Source organism: Girardinichthys multiradiatus, chromosome 12, assembly GCF_021462225.1.
Source record: "Girardinichthys multiradiatus isolate DD_20200921_A chromosome 12, DD_fGirMul_XY1, whole genome shotgun sequence".
In the NCBI taxonomy this organism is placed as follows: Eukaryota; Metazoa; Chordata; class Actinopteri; order Cyprinodontiformes; family Goodeidae; genus Girardinichthys; species Girardinichthys multiradiatus.
Genome location: NC_061805.1, coordinates 42,534,148 through 42,551,854, shown reverse-complemented (window position 1 = coordinate 42,551,854; position 17,707 = coordinate 42,534,148). Strand labels below are relative to the sequence as shown.

The window sequence follows — 17,707 nt, the reverse complement described above, 5'->3', positions numbered from 1 at the left end:
TAATTGTACACTGAAATGTGTGCGACAACCATGCACCATGCAGAATATCTGACTCACTAACTGCTACTTCATCTTGGCTCAAATATTTTCTTAAATGTTTCATGCATCTGATGCAGAATTGTAAAAACATATTGTTTAATAAATATCAGAAATTCAGAATAACAGTATGTTTTGTTTTCCACACAAACTAAACAGAATAACCTTGATTTTCTAGTTTAATTTAATTTCCGTTTAGAAATTATTAGATAAGCTATAGTCATGTGAAAAAATTGGTACACCAGTCTGTGGGTTTTTCAAACTTAATTGGACATGTGAGATTTTCTAAAGGCTGCCAACATTTTTAAATTCAGTGTGTTCCATGACAGAGATTCAAAGCTCAATAGAATAAAACAGAACAACTTTTATTTTGCTCAGCCTTCCTGTTATCTGCTAAAAGTCCATCACAGCCTTAATGAACTTTGCTTAATAGTCTTTTTAATTCAGTAATAACCTCTGGAAAGTGTTATTGTTAGCTCAACCTGGTAGTGATTCTGTGTTATGTGTTTATTAAATTGAAAAAGATCACATTTTTGAGTTTCCAACCAGCTGGACACTGGTCAAGCTGGAAATCTACTGATTCTGGTTACCAGCTAATTTTTCTGTGCACCTCTACCAAAGAGTATTTCCTTTTTTAATGTTATTCAACAGCTGTGGCAAGTAAACAGAAGTCAAGAAACATGAGGTTGCATAATACTAAGCTTCTCAGGATCGAACAGATTAAGAATTTTACGGATTTTGTCCTCACAGGTACATTATTCGCTCAGATCCACTGGCACACGTGCCAGAGGACTCACAGATGGGACAGGCTCCAAACACCAGGAACCAACAGGACTTTGGCACAGAGACAAGAAATGAGACTCACCTTTGAATGCTTTTGGTCCTCGGTTTCATGAGCTCCCAATAGAACTCATATACCTTGCACAGATGAAGGCCTGACACGGGCAGTGATGAGATGTTCATAGTGAATGTGCATTATGTGTCTCTCAACTTTACACCAGAGTTTAACCACATCCTAAAAGATGGCCCTAAGAGACCTGTTTACCATGGAGCTGCCAAAGCAGGATGCATGAAGAGTGCCTAGTCATCACAACCACCAACCTTATCAACACACAGTCCCCTCACAAACACTCTGTAAAGTAGGGCCTAAAAGCACCTTCCTCTACCCAGTCTGAGTGCAGGGATCAGCAGTGTTATTAGACGTAATGAGATGGTTAAAGCAGGTTTCTGTGCAGATAGATCAAATCAGATCATTTGAGTCCATGTTTTGCACAGGAGGGAAGATGACCTTGTGCCACTAATCAGGTCTCTCCGCCTGTTTCTGCCTATATTCAAAAACTGAAACTCATTCGCATCCACAACTTAAACATCATGTTTTGCTTTTAAAGAGAATTGTAAAATTTTTAGATTTTCTACATTTTAAAAGGCATTTACCACGAAATTACAGTGCATGTGCAGTTTTCTTCTTTTATTGTGACGATTTAATTATTCTTGTACACTTTATCAGGCAGTTTTTATTTACAAAGTAATTTTTTTTTATTATTATATGTGATTGCAGAAGTTGAACCTTTACTAGCCGAGTTAGCATTTCTCTTTAATTTTGTCTGTTGTTAAAAAATTATTTTCTTTCTTGTTAGAAACCATGCCTACTCCACATTATGTGCCATGTTGTTTACTCTATTTATTTGTAAATTATGCTATTATTGTGCCATTTTGTATTTATTTTGTGACACCAGTGTTTTTAGACCGTTTTTAGACCTGACTGCAACATCTGCTGCTGTCGTGCAAAAAGTAAACTTACAGAAGAAAGCTCATATAGTTATGAAAATATGTATTTTTAAGGATGCTAATTTATCATTCAATATACATTTACTGAAATCAACTAACTGTTGATCATAATAATAGCTGCAGTTTGAATCTAGTGTTAACAGCTGAATTTATATTAAATTTGAGTTGGATGTTAAGAAAACTTCTACACAATCTTAAACTTGAATTAGAAATTTTTATGTAATTAATTTTTACTTTCCGTTTTGTTTCTCAGTCCATATCATGTTTGAAGATTAAGGAAATCCTGCATTTTTAACCCTTGAGGCGCCTTTATATTGAACATACACTTTTTATCCTTATATCCTAAAACAGTACCTCTTATAAAAGTGTAATAAAAATGTTATATTTAATTCTAATGCTTCAGACTAAACCCCATATATTAAGCTTTTTATTTTCACGACCTAAAGCATAAATCACAGATTACAGTAAGGTGCGTTTTGCATGCATGTGCTCCACACTTGGCACACTGGTTGTAGACAGGACCTTCTAGAAAGTGGAGACACTGTGTCTACTCTTTCTGGAAGGCCCTTGCTGTGGTTCATTCATAAACCCACAGGTTTGTGAAGTGTGGAATTAGCTGCATTAGTATCTTAGGGAAATGTCTGCAAACTGCAGGCTGCAAACTATTCTCACAGAAGATGCACCTGCATAATCTTGCTATGCCACACATCCTTTGGAGAGAGGAGTCTCTCTCTTGATAAAGAAAACATAAACAAAGCCAACATGGCTTTTGATTCTTCAAATTACACACACATATACACACATAAACATGCAAAATATTTTCTAAACCACATTCACACCTCTCTTTTATACTGCATTATTCCCAACATACAAAGAATATTTTTGTCCTGTTAAATATTTTTTGCCATGCATTTTGAAAGGTAAGACAACGATGTCCCCTATTGAAACTATATGTGATGAAGCAACGATGCTTGTAATCATTTAAGAGGGGTCATCACACCTAAAACCAGTTTTCCCTGTATTTTGAAAGTAGAGGCTTAGATTATTTTGGTGCTTGTTGGGAAAGTATTATAAAATGTCAGGATTACAGTGCATCACAAATATGTGGTTATAATGGAAGTAAATGGGACCAAATCGTTACTGAAGGTAAAGAGTGAATGCAAAATGCATAGCTGTTGTTCTACACACCTTGCAATCAAAAGGATATAGGATATTTTAAAAATAAAAAGCAAATCCTGGCTCAGTTTCTTACAACAGTGCTTTAAGCAGACTGAAAAAAAAAGCAACATATAAGCCGAAAGTATACGTTTGGTCCCTCAAGGTACCTGAAGGGACATGTTAAGAGACAGTTTCTGCCTCATGAATGTGGTTCTGAAATTAGCTTAATATTAGCTTACCATGACGGTTTAGCTATTTAGCGCTAATAGCTGTAATATTTTCTTCTAGCAAAATAACTTCCTGAAAGAGTAATTTAACAGTCAATCACTTGTAAGATGGTATTTAGCTGCTGGAAAATAGGTTTAAGAGTGTCCATTGTTAGTCTTTTTATTTTATTTGTAGCATTTGTGCTAAGCTAATTGTTCTGGCTGTGGCTTTGTGTTTACCACATACTGTACTATGGAAGTATTTCTCCCGTCAGATGACAGCTAACCTGAGTAAATGCAAAATGATGATTTCACTTTTTAAGGGGGAAAAAATGGGGGAAAAAAACAACCTGGTCCTCTGTGAAAAAAATAATTGTCCCCTACCTGTCAACTGGTTATACCACTTGGAGGCATCGACTGCCATCAAGCATTTGCAGTACCTGGAAACAAGTCTTTTACATCACTGTGTATGAATTTTTGGCCAATGTTGTTTCATTTTTATTCAGCCACATTACAGGATTTTCAATCAGAATGACAGCCTGTAGGCCAATCATGCCACAGCATCTCTATTTAAGTCCAGGTTTCAACTAGCTCTCTCAAAAAAACCTTTTATTTCTTTATTTTTCAGCTATTCAGAGGCTGACTCACTTATTTTCTTTGAATCATTGTCTTGCTGCATAAACCAAGAACACCAGAGCTTAAGGACACAAACCGATGGCCATACGTAATCCTTCAGGATTTTCAGGTAGCAAGCAGATTTCATGGGTCCTTCAGTTACAGCAGGTCGTCCAGGTCCTGAGAGAAAGCATAGCAGCACAAACCGTCACACTACCTCCACTACGTTTGTTTGTTTGATGTTCTTTTTGTGTTAGTCACATGACAGTTGAAACAGGACGATTAACTTCCAAAATGTTTCACCTTTTTTTGCCAGGTCACAGAATACTTTCCTAAAGGGTTGGGAATAATCAAGATGTTTTTGGCAAATTTGAGGCAGGAATTTGTGGGTTTTTTTGGTCGGCAGTGGTTTTTCCATTAGAACTTTCTCATGGATGACGATTTGTTCAGGTTCTTTCTTACTACTGAATCATGAACACCGACCTTAGCTGAGGCAAGTACTGCAGTGCTTTAGATGTTGTTCTGGTTTGTTTACAAATTATTGAGGTTCTGCTTCATGTTTCGTTCATTTGCGGATAATGGCTCTCACAGTGATTAGCTGGAATTTTGTTAGATGGGGGCATTCTGTGTCGCTTTTTAAGATCTTTTAGCCTACTTCCTGTTGTCGGACAGGTACTATTTAAAGTTCTACAAGTCAAGCAGGAACCAGGTTAGTGAAATTAAACAAATGTTAAAGTTTTTTCATAGGGCCAGGTTGGCTTTAAGCATTTAAAAACTTCATGTAGTAATCACTTAGGTTATCTTTTTCTGATATAAAAATTTATTTGAACATTAAAGTGTGACAAAAAGCTAAAATAAAGCAAATCTGAAAGGGGGCTAGTGCTTTCCCCATCACTGTAATTCATGCAAAACGATCATTACAAATGTATCTGTGATGTATCATAGGTTTTAAACATTTTTTTTGTTAGCCTGTTTTTTTTTTTTTTTACTTAAAACCTGATTTGACCAAAATATGTTAGCTATAACATCTGTTTGATTGCAAATGGCTAGCACATTTTAAAGTTCTGCACAGCAGTATATTTTGCACAGGTATTCACAAACATAATCAAGTATAATTTATTTCGAAAACTAGGTGCTGTGGTTTAAATTGTTAAAGCCTCACTTTGTGCACACCACAGTTTCAGTATTTATTCCTGATCCATTATCCTTTTTATCTGTGTCTTGGGTTTACTCACTGTAAATATGAACTATATACGTGGTTTTGTTACCATGAAAAGTAAAAAGGACTTAAACTATTTTTGCACTAAGCTCTGTAGCAATGTGTGGAGCATAACAGCATGACCCTTTAATTTGAATCTGTAAAACATGGAAAATATTTATCTGCAGTGCAAAGACCCACAATGCATCCGTCAGCATGACTTACCCTGCAGATGTTTGCACATTTTACATTTTGAATGTTGTGGTCTTATTTCTCATCTCAAATGATCCTAAAGTGAGAAAGGAGGGATTGCTTTGATTTATTTCGTGGTCCAGAAATCTTGTTTCACAGAGTAAGAAGTGACAGTTTACAGGCTAGAAGAGCGGTGCAGTGAAAGAGTGAGCAACTGCAATGGAGGATGCAACCAGTCTGCCAATCTACTCGTAACACCTTCCAGAATCCTTACTACAAACCCTAACAGTCCTGCAGGACTTCACTGGATGTCTTCTGATGTCAGGACTTAACCAACACATGGGGCATGTTATCTCTTAAAAGCATGTTTTGATATAAAAAGCTTGCCAAGAACAAAATATTTCCTACACTTAGCAGGGCATTTAGCGCAGTCTCCTGTTGCTAGATTAAAAACCCATAACAGAATCAACTGCTTGCAAGTTGGAGCCATTATTTGAGACTCTATTCATATGAATGGAATGTGCATGTTGTCTAGATGTTATCAGAAGCCAACGTATTATGTTTACCTCCACTTTGTTTTTGAATCATTGTCAAAAAAAAAAAAAAAAAAAAAGGATGATCCATTTTGTACAATTTCTTATGAGAAGTGCACATACAGATACGGACAAATAAACACTGCATGCAGCCAAATACACTGACTGGAACATGGTTTTATTTGATCTGAAACCGCGTAAATATATTCACAAGCAGTTTGGATGCATCACTTCCATTTATTTCAAATTAAATCAGTCTACTGATGTCAATAGCATATGGCAAAATGAGTTTCTCTATGGTCTTTAAGAGATTAGTGTAAAAACTAAATCAAAATAAGTCAACTAATGCACAGTATATAATCTTAAGCGTATTAACAGAAAGCTATGTTGCAGTCTGGTGGTTCTATTTTTAATGTTAACTCTGCTTGATGGCAGCCATTTAATGGAAAGAGTGTGAGGAGACTGATAATGCTGAGAGCCCAAACCTTCTCAGCTCCCCTCAGACCTTCTGCAGGGCTTTCTTGTCTGCCACAAGCTGGAGTAACACGCTGACAACAGTGAATGTTGAGGGTCTTTTTACTTAAAGGATTCATTTTCTTCAATTAAAGGAATTATTTCATGTTGTACTTTTAAAGATCAATGTTTAACTGCTAAACTTTTCTTTCACTCAGCAGAATTATGACAAAATGAGGCTGACTTCACCGTATATTTGAAAAGTTTGCCAGGGAAGTACCTGCCGAAAAGGGGTGGTATGAAACATACCTCAGTTTGAAAGTTCATTAAATACAGAAATGTACAGTTTTTGTTTTCCATATTCCATGGTGAATAAAGGTTGACATTTTCTGCCAATAAGATTTTTCACTTTTGTTTCCAGCATTTGAGAAACTAAAGTGCAACCACAACCAAAATGATGATTGTTGTGAAGGATTTTTTAACGCGTCCTGTCCGGCAGAGTAGCACCCAGAATTGTCTGAAAAAATTTCATTATGAACTGCTTTGGGGTTATTTCAAATGCAATGAACACGAGGACGGAAACGAAAGGGAAAAAAATGGAGAAAGAAAGGGAGAGAGGTGGGGCAAAAGGTAAAAGGGGGAGGAGGAGATAAGAATAGATTGAACGGATAGACTGCTTCTACACCTGCAGAAAGAGAGAAAGAAGAAAAAACCACAGAGACAAACAACAAACGCATGTATTTAGTAGCAACCGCAGCTTAATATGGAGCATATCCATATATCTGTAAACACCTGTGGCAACCGCGCTTGTGTATATAAGGCGTCTCCATAAGAATATTCAATAGCGGGCGTGAGGAGCCACAGACCTGCCTCCCAGGAACCGAGGCGGACAGAGAGATAATCGGAACCACAGACATCCAAAGCCCGGGAACCCCGGGGGACCACCGCCAAGATCAAAGTCTAAGAGGAGAAGATGCAAATGTGTTTAATTTATTTATCCTTTCTGTTCAGTTGCGCAGGGCACCTCTGAGCGCTTACGCATGCCGAAGGCCGAGTTTGAAGTTGTTCTGAGAGCAGAAGGCTTGATGTTTGTGGTCCGGACGGACCCAGTGAGACATAGACTACATCCTGCATCCTTTGGGTGTAGGCGCAGCCCGTTGAGCCCTGGGTCTCACTGATTCCTAAATGCCTGAAGAAAAAAAACGCTATAAGGAACCGATTGTTCAGTGCCAGCATAAATTATAATCAGAGAGACCGGGTGAGCTCCACTCAGCAGCTGGGCGTGAAAAAGTTTGTACTTGAATGAACCATAGACTCGCACCTGGTGGGAACATCCCTCAGCCGGCGGTCAGTTATCATTTTTCTGTGCTGAATGTTACATCATCATCGATATGCATCAAAACGGCTAGTCTCTGACGAAAGCTTCACTGTGAACAACACAGTCCAGGACTGTCTCATAAAACAGAATCAGCTGAATGATCATGTTTCCACCAGTGCAGAGCTTGCTTAGAAATGGCAGCAGGGAACTTAGGGTAAAAAAAAAAAATGTGCAGGCTAAAAAAAATACTGAAAAAGCAACACACGAATTATAATACTGTATCCTGCAAGAACAACGTTGCCAGACCAAGAAGATCAAAAGTTTGGGTCCATGGCCAACACACTGTCCAGATCTCCATTCTATCTCAAAAAGCAATACCTATAAATTGTGACAACATCCAAGCACTGGTAAAGTAATGACACACACACCCAAGTCAGGATTTAACCCTGAAGCTGATATAAAGTATGAGAAAGAAAAAAGAAAACTAATGATTGGCGTGTAAATATTGATGCATTGCATAAACTCGATAAAAACCTACATTTTTTAAATATTTTATTAAATTTTGTTATACCATAAAACATCTGACAAAAAGAACTAACAACATGAGCAAGGATCAGAAAGATTGTTTTACTGAGCGGAAAAGGATTTTAAAATGGAAACGTAATCAGCAGATTTATTTCAGTTAATGAATAATATTTCAGTTTCACTTGAGAACCTGGCCCCAGCAACAGAAAAAATCTTCATTTAAAGAGTGATTAAAAAGAGCACAAACTAGTTTGTTTTCATCGCCGCTGCTTGTTAAGGTGAATCTGTTTCCACCTCTCTCTTGTCCAGCGGCCGTTGTTCTGAACCACTTCATGAAGCAGGTCCATGAAGGCGTATTCATTTCCTGAAAGCAGAGTTTCATCATCTGGAGAAGCGCCACCAGAGGGCGCTTTTGACCCAGGAGCGGCTCTGTTTTCTGCCCTCTGTCTGATGGTCACAGACCGCTTCTGGTCCTTCCTCACATCTGCCTTGCTGCTGTTCTTCGGTGCAGGATGTTTCTCAGACTTCAGCTCTTCATTGGCGCTGACCTGGATACGAGCCTGTCTCACAGAACCTGGATCCAGGATCATTCCTTCTTCCTCCAAAACACTGACAGGAGACCCAGGTGGTTTAAAGCTGTCTGAAAGTCTCAGATTCAGGTCTGTTTCCTTCTCCATTTCACACTGATTAGAGCTGCTGAGATGGTCCATCATGATCTTCACATCTTCTGAGAGCTCCATGGTTACACTCCAAACAGCAAACTCATGAACTTCCTCCCCCTCTTCCTCTTTTCTTTTGCATCTTGCCTGCCACTGAGATGCAGTAGGAGGCCAGGTGGAGATCCTCCTCATGAATTTACCTTTCTGTGAACACAAAGCTGCATTTTCTGCAGAGTCTTTATCAGGACTGGGTTTGTTCTGCTTGGTGCCAATACTTAGGTAAGGTATAACATCAGTGTTGACGTGAGCACATTCCTGATTTTTATAGAGGCTTCCAGTGTCACCTTCTTGTCTCACACACTCTTCCACCGAGTCTATGGTTGTGAAGGTTTCCAGATGACATCCTTCTCCCATTTCTGCTCCAGTTTCAGATACTAGGTCCTCGTTCGCAGAGTTTTCTGAAGGAACTTCTATCTCAGTTTGGGAAGTAACCTTGTCTTTCTCAGACACACAGAAAGGAGATGAGAGGATGATCGCGTTTGCTGACTTTGCTCTGATGCCAGTGAAGGATCTTCTCCAAGCCTCCACTGGGCATCTGTGTCCAGAGCATCCCAATCTTGACTGATCCTGACCCGGTATCCTGTCTCCTTCATACCTCACTTCTTCTGTTGGACATCCAGGCCTCACAGCTTTGTTGCTGCGATTCCTTCTGTGCATCACTGCCACGAAACACACAACAAGCAGCAGCAGCAGGCAGAGGACCGCTGCACAAGAGCAGAGCAATAATGTAACAGAATACATTTTTCAATCCAAAGGAACTGAAATGCTGAAGGAAAACAGTAGGCATACCAATAACTGCGATTAGAGTGCAGACGTTTGTGTTTGAGGTTGTAGTTGGACCTGAGGGTGGAGAAGGAAATGCAGATTAACACTTTGGGTTTTACATATCAGAGAATGATTCAAAAGAATCCCACACACCATCTCCTCCTGTAGGTGTAGTTACAGATCTCTTGGTGGATGTGGGGTAGATGGCTGAGGATGATGATGTCACATAATGTCCTGTTGACAACAAAAGATTTAAAAAAAAACTAAAAACCCAAAAAATGCATAAAATCTTTCCTGGATTTTAGAATAATTGGATTAATTGATTTTAAGTTCTATAAAGCCTCTACAAAATCTATATTTTATCAATTGTTAGACAACTGCAATTACATGGTCCACTGGCTCCACCTGCTGGACAAAACAGGTATTTCAGGACAACTCTATGGGACTGTGTGCAATTTCTGTTTCACCAGTATCAGAACCAATCAGAAGAGAGTCACAAAACATTAAAGTACGAATGTATTTCGATGAATTTGAAAATTGTAGAGTTCATATTTCATTCAAAAAGTAAAATGCTTACATCTCAGTAAATTGGAATTTGTGTTGTGATTGGCTCGTTTGTTAGAATAAAATTACTTTTAGGCTGGTATTAAACTTTTCAATAAGCCCACATTTCTGTTTTAAAAATGTCTTATTTTATTGGTCTGATGTAATATTCTAATTTTAAATGTCACGTTTTTATTAACTGCAAGTGGAAAATTGTCATAATTAAAGAAAGGCTTGAAAACCAGCTGGGTGTAATAAATCTATAAAATCTCTTTCACCTAAACAACTGAGTTACTGAAATAAATGGATTTTTCAATAACTAATGTTTTGAGATGCACCTGTCAATTTATTAAACAAATTATATATTTCAATGGTTGATTTCCATTAACTTTGATGATCATAGCTTGCTGCGAACGAGAACCCAAAATTCTGATTCTTGGAAAATTGGGATATTGCAAAATATTTTGAAAACAAAAAATGTTATGTTGTGGCCGAGTCATGGGGCAGGAATCTAACTGCAACCTTGAGAAAATTGTGATGCAAAGTCCATTCAAGAAACTGTGGACAGATGCTACAAGAGCCACCACACACAGACGTATCCAGGACCTGGGCTACAACTGTCACCTGCCGTCCGTTAAACCCCTCCTGATCCACAGACAACAGAAGTCTTACCTGGGCAAAGGAGAGAATGGACTGGGCTCAATGGTTCAAAGTCATATTTGGAGATGAAAGTACATTTTGCATTTTATTTGGAAATGAAGGTCCCAGAGCCTGGAGGAAGTGCTGGAAGCCCGAGTCCAAGATGCTTGAGATACTTCCACATTCGGTGGAAGCAGATTTGGGAAGCCATTTCATGTGCTAGTGTTAGTCTACTGTGTTTGAACAACTCCAAGGTCAGCACAGCTGTCTACCAGGAAACTTATTGCTTTCCTCTGCTCTCCTGTCCACACTGCTAAAAGTACCAATACCTGCTTTAATGACCGTAGTATATCTGTGCTTGACTGGCCAGCAAACTGGCCTGATCTAAAGCTCAGAGAATCTATGGGGTATTGTCAAGACAAAGATGAGAGACACCAAGACTAATAATGCAGACACGCCGAAAGCCGCCATTAAAAGCAACTTGGACATCCTGAACAACTCAACAGAACCATTAGGTCATCGCCTCCATACCACGACACAGAGGCAGTAATTCATGCAAAATGTGCCTGAACCAAGTTCTGAAAACTTTTACTATTCAGGAACTATTTGTTTATATTTGTAGTGCTTATTTCGTGATCTCCATTTTGTATGAGCCAAACGGGTATGTATGTAAAATTTAAAGAGTTTAAACCATCATCACAGCCAAAATGAGTTTTAATCAAAACCTCGTATTCTAAACTGAATCATTTCAATCTTTCCATTTCATTTTATTCTGCTGGTAAAAAAAAAAAGAACCTAAAAGTATCAGCTCCTAAAGTCAAATATGAGTCTTCTGCATATATCAGGTAGAAAAATTAGAAAACATTTGCTGCATAATGTTAAAGATTTTACGTTCAAAAGTGAGATAGTAACACAGATGTACAAGTGGATGGAAATAATGCTGGAGCATCCGGCTGCTTGGTTCTCACAGAAGTGTCTGAAGAGGAAACTGTTGCTGAAGTGTGAGATGAAGCTGCAGTAACTTCAGGTTTAGAACATTAAAACAAAAACCACATGTACCCGTGTGAGCAGAGGTTGTTCCAGGTGGGTTGGTGGGTTTGGGCTGGAAAGTCGTTTTTGTCTTTGCAGATGGTTGCATTGGGCGGGTTGTTGGGGTTTTGGCTGCAGTGCGAAGAGACATGAACACTAATTATTCATATAAAGTGATTCTTTTTAAGTATCTAAGGTTTACTATTGAATCACAACCAAAAAAAGTAAAACTAAACAACAGAAATACTGGTTAGAGTAGTGCGATTCCTAGAGGGCGTTCCTGGTGGTGGAGGCGTCGAACACGCAGACACGTTTATCACTGGTAGACCTTTCAGATGTGGAGGAGTCTCGCATGTCACACTCATCAGATTGACCAGTAGAGATGTATTCATTTCTGAGGACAAAGATGCTTTAACCTAAATGTTCTGAAAACATGGAGCTCCTGGATTCTCATGCACCTCACAAACCTTTGAGAGATTCAACAAAGTCCTGGGCATCACAAGAGCAGTTCCAGGGGTTCCCGTAAAGTCTGATGAACATTAAAGACTTTAAAGACGAGAAGATGTGCGGGGAGAGCCTCATCAACCTGTTCTCAGACAAATCCAGATCAGTCAACATGCTCTGGGAGCTGAAGCTATCGGGATGGATGGTTTGGATCCTATTCCCATTCAGCTTGAGCTTCTTGAGGTTTGTGAGTCCCTTCAGATTCGACTCGTTTAAATCTTCCATCCGATTGAAAGAGAGCACCAGCTCACTGATGGCAGCAGGGTTTCTGAACCAGTTCTGGTTAATGTTGGACAACCTGTTATCGTCTAAGATGAGAACCTTCAGATTTGAAAGTGAGCTGAAGGCATTTTCAGCGATTCCTGTGATTCCTGAGTTTTTGCTTTCGAACCTGGTGATGGAGGAGAGGTTTTCACTCTGCAGAACCGTGGAGTTGATTTCTCCAACATTCCTTAAACTCACAAACATGGTGGTACAGCCATGGATGAAATCTAAGTAGAAAGAAAAGCAATTTAATTAACTCACAAGCAATGATGTAAGTTTGTCCTATTTGCTTTATAAATCTGTAACATACAATTTATATTAGGTAAAATAACCTTTCGGGTAACATAAGAACATTCTTATTCAGTTCTAGAGTTTTATGTATCGATGCATCATAAAAATAGTCGGGTCTTTATCAGGCTCTAAAATCATTTAAATCAAACCACAAGTTTCCCACACAACAGATTCCAAACTGGTGTCTAAACGGAGAAGCTGTGTTTGATAAACTAAGTACACCCTTGGAGCTTCTATTGGACTTAGGAGGGAAAGAAGAAGCTGCAAATCAAAACAATCAATGAATTGATCATCAGAAGGTGCAACCAGCAGTGTAAATGCAGGGATTTTCACATCTGTCTGGTCTGGAGCCAAGAAGAAAAGACATCAGCAATGACCTTTGAGAAGCAGCTGTAGCTGCACATCTGTATGGGAAGGCTTAGAGAGTCGCCTCAAAACAATTTGAAGTTCATCATTCTAAAGTGAGAACGATGAGACAGCTGCCGATCTTCCCCAGGATCAAACATTGCAGCAAAATCTCTCCAGGGTTGGACTGTGCAATTACAAAAAACCCAAGATATTCGTCTCAGACTCAGTAAAGAAGGAATGCCACATAGAAAGCACTACTTGAGTAAACAGATGAGACCACGGTAGAAACGATTGGTCAGCAAGCACTCTGTCACAGACAAATCATGCCAACTGTTTAGCACGGTGGTGGAGGGCTGATGATTTGGGCATGTTTTGCAGGGCACCTTGCAGTCTTCTTTATTTTAATTGAGTATTTTTGATTCAAATAGGAAGTCATCCATCCGACAATTGAAGTTTGGGCTGAGCAGCGGACAATGATCCCAAACATAGCAGCAGATGTAAAACAAAATGGCTGAAAAAGAAAAAAAAAAAAACAACAAAAAAGGGGTTGTTATGGCCAAATGTCCAAACCTGAACCCGACTTAGCTACTCTGGATGGACCAACATGAAAGTGCTGTGCAGAAACACAAGGTTGTAAACCTTAACCTTTTAAGCCCAACCCCCAGTACCGGGGGCAAAATTTAACTCTTGTTTTCTTCTATGTTCTTTACTGCAAGTTCCATTAGTTAAACATAAACATATCGGGTATTGACAGAAATAGTAGAATCTTGGCTAAAAGCTGATATAAAATAATTTCTACAAACACCAAAAACAGATAAAACTAAAGGCAGTTGAATCAGAAAATAAACAAACTCCACAAAATGATGTAACTGCAAAACTCGGACTCAGCTGTTCACCACACGGCTTCTACACACACAACCAGCATGTCTGCTGTAAGCAGAGAGCTCACAGATTCCAAAAACACATGTTGTCGCAATCCACCCTGGTTTTACTCAGCCAGCAGCAAAAGAACACCAGAATTATCACTCCCATTTGAAAAACATCATTATTAACATAATGATCATTTAGATAGTGTGTGTCAATTCTCTGAAAAATTCAGTTAGATTTGCGCATATTATTTTGAGCTCAAACTTTACAAAACCCCTTTAGGCTGAACTGAAGGAATGTTGTGGGTCAGTGTCCATCCACACTGATGTGAGACTCAGAAATGTCAAACACAAATGCTATTGTTGCTAAAGGTGGTTCTACAAGCTAGCTTTTCTGTTGTAGCTTTTTAAAGAAGGACAGTGTGCAATCAGTTTTGTCTTTGCATGTTAAAGAAATTTGTCAAATCACGTATCTATCTATCTATCTATCTATCTATCATCTTTTTTTTTTGGTAAAATATGTTTATGAGACACCTGAAGATTTTTGAAGCAGAGAATCTGATAAAAATAAATTTATTCTGCAGAACGGCAAAAACCCTTCACAATGACCCAATCACAAAAAACAGTGTTTAAGAGCAAGAATGAACCCTTCTGACCAATCAGGCAGGTCAGTGTCACAAAGTTCATACCAATTTTTTGAAAAAGAGTAACTAACAAAAGTAATTGTTTTTGGATAAAATTGTCCTTGTTTAATTTGAGGCCAGTCTGCATATACTCTCGTTTTAAAGTTTAAAAGTCAAAGTTCTCACTTGTTAGAGCGTCCTGGCACAACAAAACTGAATCCACTTTTTGACAGGGTCGGCCAAGGCGAGCACTTCCCAGCAACAGAGCGAGACTGACTATATCTGGAGGAATGTAAAGCATCAATCACATTAAAATTGCACATTTGAAATTTAAACGCAGCTGGGGCAACAAATCTGATCACTTACCCTTCATTCTCAGCTGATAGAACGTAGATCTCAGGTGTTTCACTCTGGAGGGACAGTTTGCAGAGTTTGATGGTCTTGCCATCACCTGAACAACCAGGACTGGTTGCCAAGGAGGATCATGTCTCACCATGGTTATGAGAGCTGGCGTTAAAGCCGCGGTTCCAGTTGGTTGGTAGAGTAAGCGGCAGTTTGCACCAGGGGAGGTCACCCTTCCAGGAAGGTGTGTTTTAACAGCTTTAGAAACTTTTTTATTGATTTTGTCTTGTTTTAGTTCTTAAAAGCCCCACAGTTTCAGTCTACTGACAAACATTCCAGTGAAAAGATGCAGTGGCATGACAAAACTATAGTGAAAGAGTGAAAAGGAGTCAGTGTAGTGCCAGCAACACAAAAACAGTAACGGTGATGGACAAATCAAAGAAAAAAACTGAAATAAAAAAAGTGACTTTTATTCACTTGGAAATTTATTGTTTCAGTGCTTCCATTTTAAAATAAATAGATAACATGGGATCAAGGATAAAATAAAACATGGATGAAAAGTACACTAGTGTAACAAAAAATGGTGATCAAATGCCAATACAATCATTTAGTTATAACATAAAAATATACTTTCATACATTTAAAGACCACATTCCACCAATTAAGCCCCCCCCCCCCCCCCAAAAAAACAGACATCAAAATGCAGCAAACGATTCATCAAGTACGGAGTTGCTTTTGGAGGGACAGCAGTAGTAACGTTTCAGTGGAGGCCCTTCAGCTGCGGTCGTCAGTATTAACCCTCTAGTGTTTGATTTTTTTACACAAACAGCAGTGTTACGAATTAGTTGGTCGTCTTCATGCCCGTTCAAAAAGACACTCTGCAACCAAACAGAAAATAAAGTGCTTGTGCGACACTTCTGGTTGTTCGAGGCCAACGAATGGTTTATTTAACAATAAGAAGAAGCACTTTGAAGTTTCGCAAAGACAGTGAAAAAGAGAGACGATGTGGCGGTGCTTGTCAACACCTTAGAGGAATGTTCTTTAATGTTGGTACACAGCTGAGCCACAACCCCTCCTCCCCAGCGTGAGGATATCAAATACTGTCACTCGAACTGAGCGGGAAGCACCCTTCACAACGAGAGTGTCCTCCGCTCGTGTGAATAAAGACGGCACATAAATACTCAGAGGGGAGGAAGAGGAGGGGTTACATTGCATGAAAAGAAGCCGTCGACAGGTATTCATGAGTGCACCTTTGTACAGAATAATTTAAGGGTGCCGGGTGGAGAGAAAAAAATAACAACTAATCTCTAAACATCAGAGAATTCCCCGTTATGATGAAAACACATAACATCTGCGTAAAGACGAACCAAATCCCTTTGATAAAAATGATTTTGAAAAAGCTAAAATGAAGCAAAAAACAAGGAGCATTATTGTTGTACCAAGGCCAGTCAATCCCCCTTTTCTTAACATCCTGAAGGGGGAAGAAAAAGGGACCGTCCAACAAATAAAAGGAACTTAAAATGACCATTGCTGTTCTTTTTTCCCTTTGTTTTTAGCGACACACACACACACACCCGGTGCTACACGATCAGAGTCTAGTTTAAAAAGCGGCGGAATAAGTAGACGATAGTACCACAATGCGTGAAAAAAGGCAAACGGACGTCTGAGGGAGACCCGAGGGGATTCCATCCTCCTGACGAAGAGAAGAAGACAGTTCTGAGCAGCAAATTTCTGGAGACCACTGCTGAGGCAGAGGTCGGCGATGCCAGCCTGATTCGACGGTTTCGACATTCAACACAGGAACAGATCGTTTGTGTTGAGAGTCCGATGGTCCTAAACGGGTAAAACAAACATCTCTCCACCTTCATGCCTGAATCTATCCAATGGAGAAGGAAGGGTTTTAGTGCTGCAGCCCAGCTGTCAACCATGACAGTGCTGAACCAATAAATATTTCATGTAAAAATGGATGTTCTCCACATATTAGAGAAACAATGCCACATGCTTGCTTCAAAATAACTAAAATGAACCTGAACCAATCACACCGATATCACAGGGACGAGGAGAGGATTCACCAGACCTCCACATGTTGCCTACATGTGAAGTCTCACAAGTAGATTTCCAGACCATGCTGGGGGGTGAGCTTCACTGCAGTTCTGCTAAGAAACAAGCCAGATGGAGATAAGATGATGTCGTTAAAAATGGATCTAAAACCAGTCTGCTATTTCCCAGTTTTCTTTGGCACAGCACTTCTCTTGGCCTGCCACAGGTGGTTGTGGATAGTCAGAGCGTCCACGCTAACTGACACAGTCTTGGCAGGGATGACGGTAAACTGTTTGCGATCCGAGCTGTACTTGTACAGCTTATCGATCATCTTCTTGCTGATGCTCTTAGGTCCGGTGCCTGTCAGCTTGTGGATCTCCTCGGTGTCGGGGAAGTACGAGTAGAGCGCCCGGAACTGGCAGCCGCCATCACGAAACAGGATCATCAGGTGGTTGGATTCACACTTCTCCAGCTCCTGGTGACGGAGCAGAAGGAAAACACAATTCATGAAAACACCGCCGAGCTACATTTGAATTCTGAGTCCAATAATTCCAAACACCGAAGAGAGAGAAACCAAAAAAATCTTACTAGAAATTTCTTTTTTTTTTTTTATAAAAAATGTTGCTTAACAAAACTTTTTACATTTGTCAACCCTCAAAAATTCAACTAAAGCATTTTGTTCAAATTAATGGCAAATAACTTCAGAGGAGTG

The 17,707-nt window shown here is 39.3% G+C and overlaps 3 protein-coding genes across 25 annotated transcripts in view; 1 reads left to right on the top strand and 2 right to left on the bottom strand.

Annotated features, from left to right (window-relative positions):
- Positions 1-5,885, top strand: part of kcnt1b (potassium sodium-activated channel subfamily T member 1b) — a 128,691-nt gene extending 122,806 nt beyond the window's left edge. For all 19 annotated transcript variants that reach the window (XM_047380921.1, XM_047380914.1, XM_047380922.1 and 16 more), the window contains one exon: positions 787-5,885. In XM_047380921.1, coding sequence (XP_047236877.1) covers positions 787-932 — 146 coding nt within the window. In that variant the 3' untranslated portion in view covers positions 933-5,885. The remainder of the gene's footprint in view (positions 1-786) is intronic.
- LOC124877595 lies at positions 4,158-15,273 on the bottom strand. Its single transcript, XM_047380924.1, has 8 exons — positions 14,980-15,273; positions 14,800-14,895; positions 12,185-12,712; positions 11,965-12,111; positions 11,748-11,849; positions 9,660-9,740; positions 9,531-9,581; positions 4,158-9,445 (listed from the first exon to the last, which is right to left on the bottom strand). The coding sequence occupies exons 1-8, from the start codon at positions 15,107-15,109 to the stop codon at positions 8,280-8,282; spliced, it is 2,301 nt and encodes a 766-aa protein (XP_047236880.1). The 5' UTR covers positions 15,110-15,273; the 3' UTR covers positions 4,158-8,279.
- Positions 15,274-15,418: 145 nt separating this feature from the next.
- Positions 15,419-17,707, bottom strand: part of camsap1b (calmodulin regulated spectrin-associated protein 1b) — a 38,606-nt gene continuing 36,317 nt past the window's right edge. For all 5 annotated transcript variants that reach the window (XM_047380897.1, XM_047380900.1, XM_047380898.1 and 2 more), the window contains one exon: positions 15,419-17,470. In XM_047380897.1, the coding sequence (XP_047236853.1) occupies positions 17,174-17,470 (297 nt within the window). In that variant the 3' untranslated portion in view covers positions 15,419-17,173. The remainder of the gene's footprint in view (positions 17,471-17,707) is intronic.

What these genes read in the sequence shown, in the direction of transcription:
- LOC124877595 (XM_047380924.1), bottom strand. Translation starts at nt 15,109, where the DNA reads ATGGTGAGACATGATCCTCCTTGGCAACCAGTCCTGGTTGTTCAGGTG. An exon ending in GTGCCAGGACGCTCTAACAA is followed by an intron (nt 12,713 to 14,799) that starts GTGAGAACTTTG and finishes CTTTCTACTTAG; the next exon opens with ATTTCATCCATGGCTGTACC. An exon ending in AACAACCTCTGCTCACACGG is followed by an intron (nt 9,741 to 11,747) that starts GTACATGTGGTT and finishes TGTTGTCAACAG; the next exon opens with GACATTATGTGACATCATCA.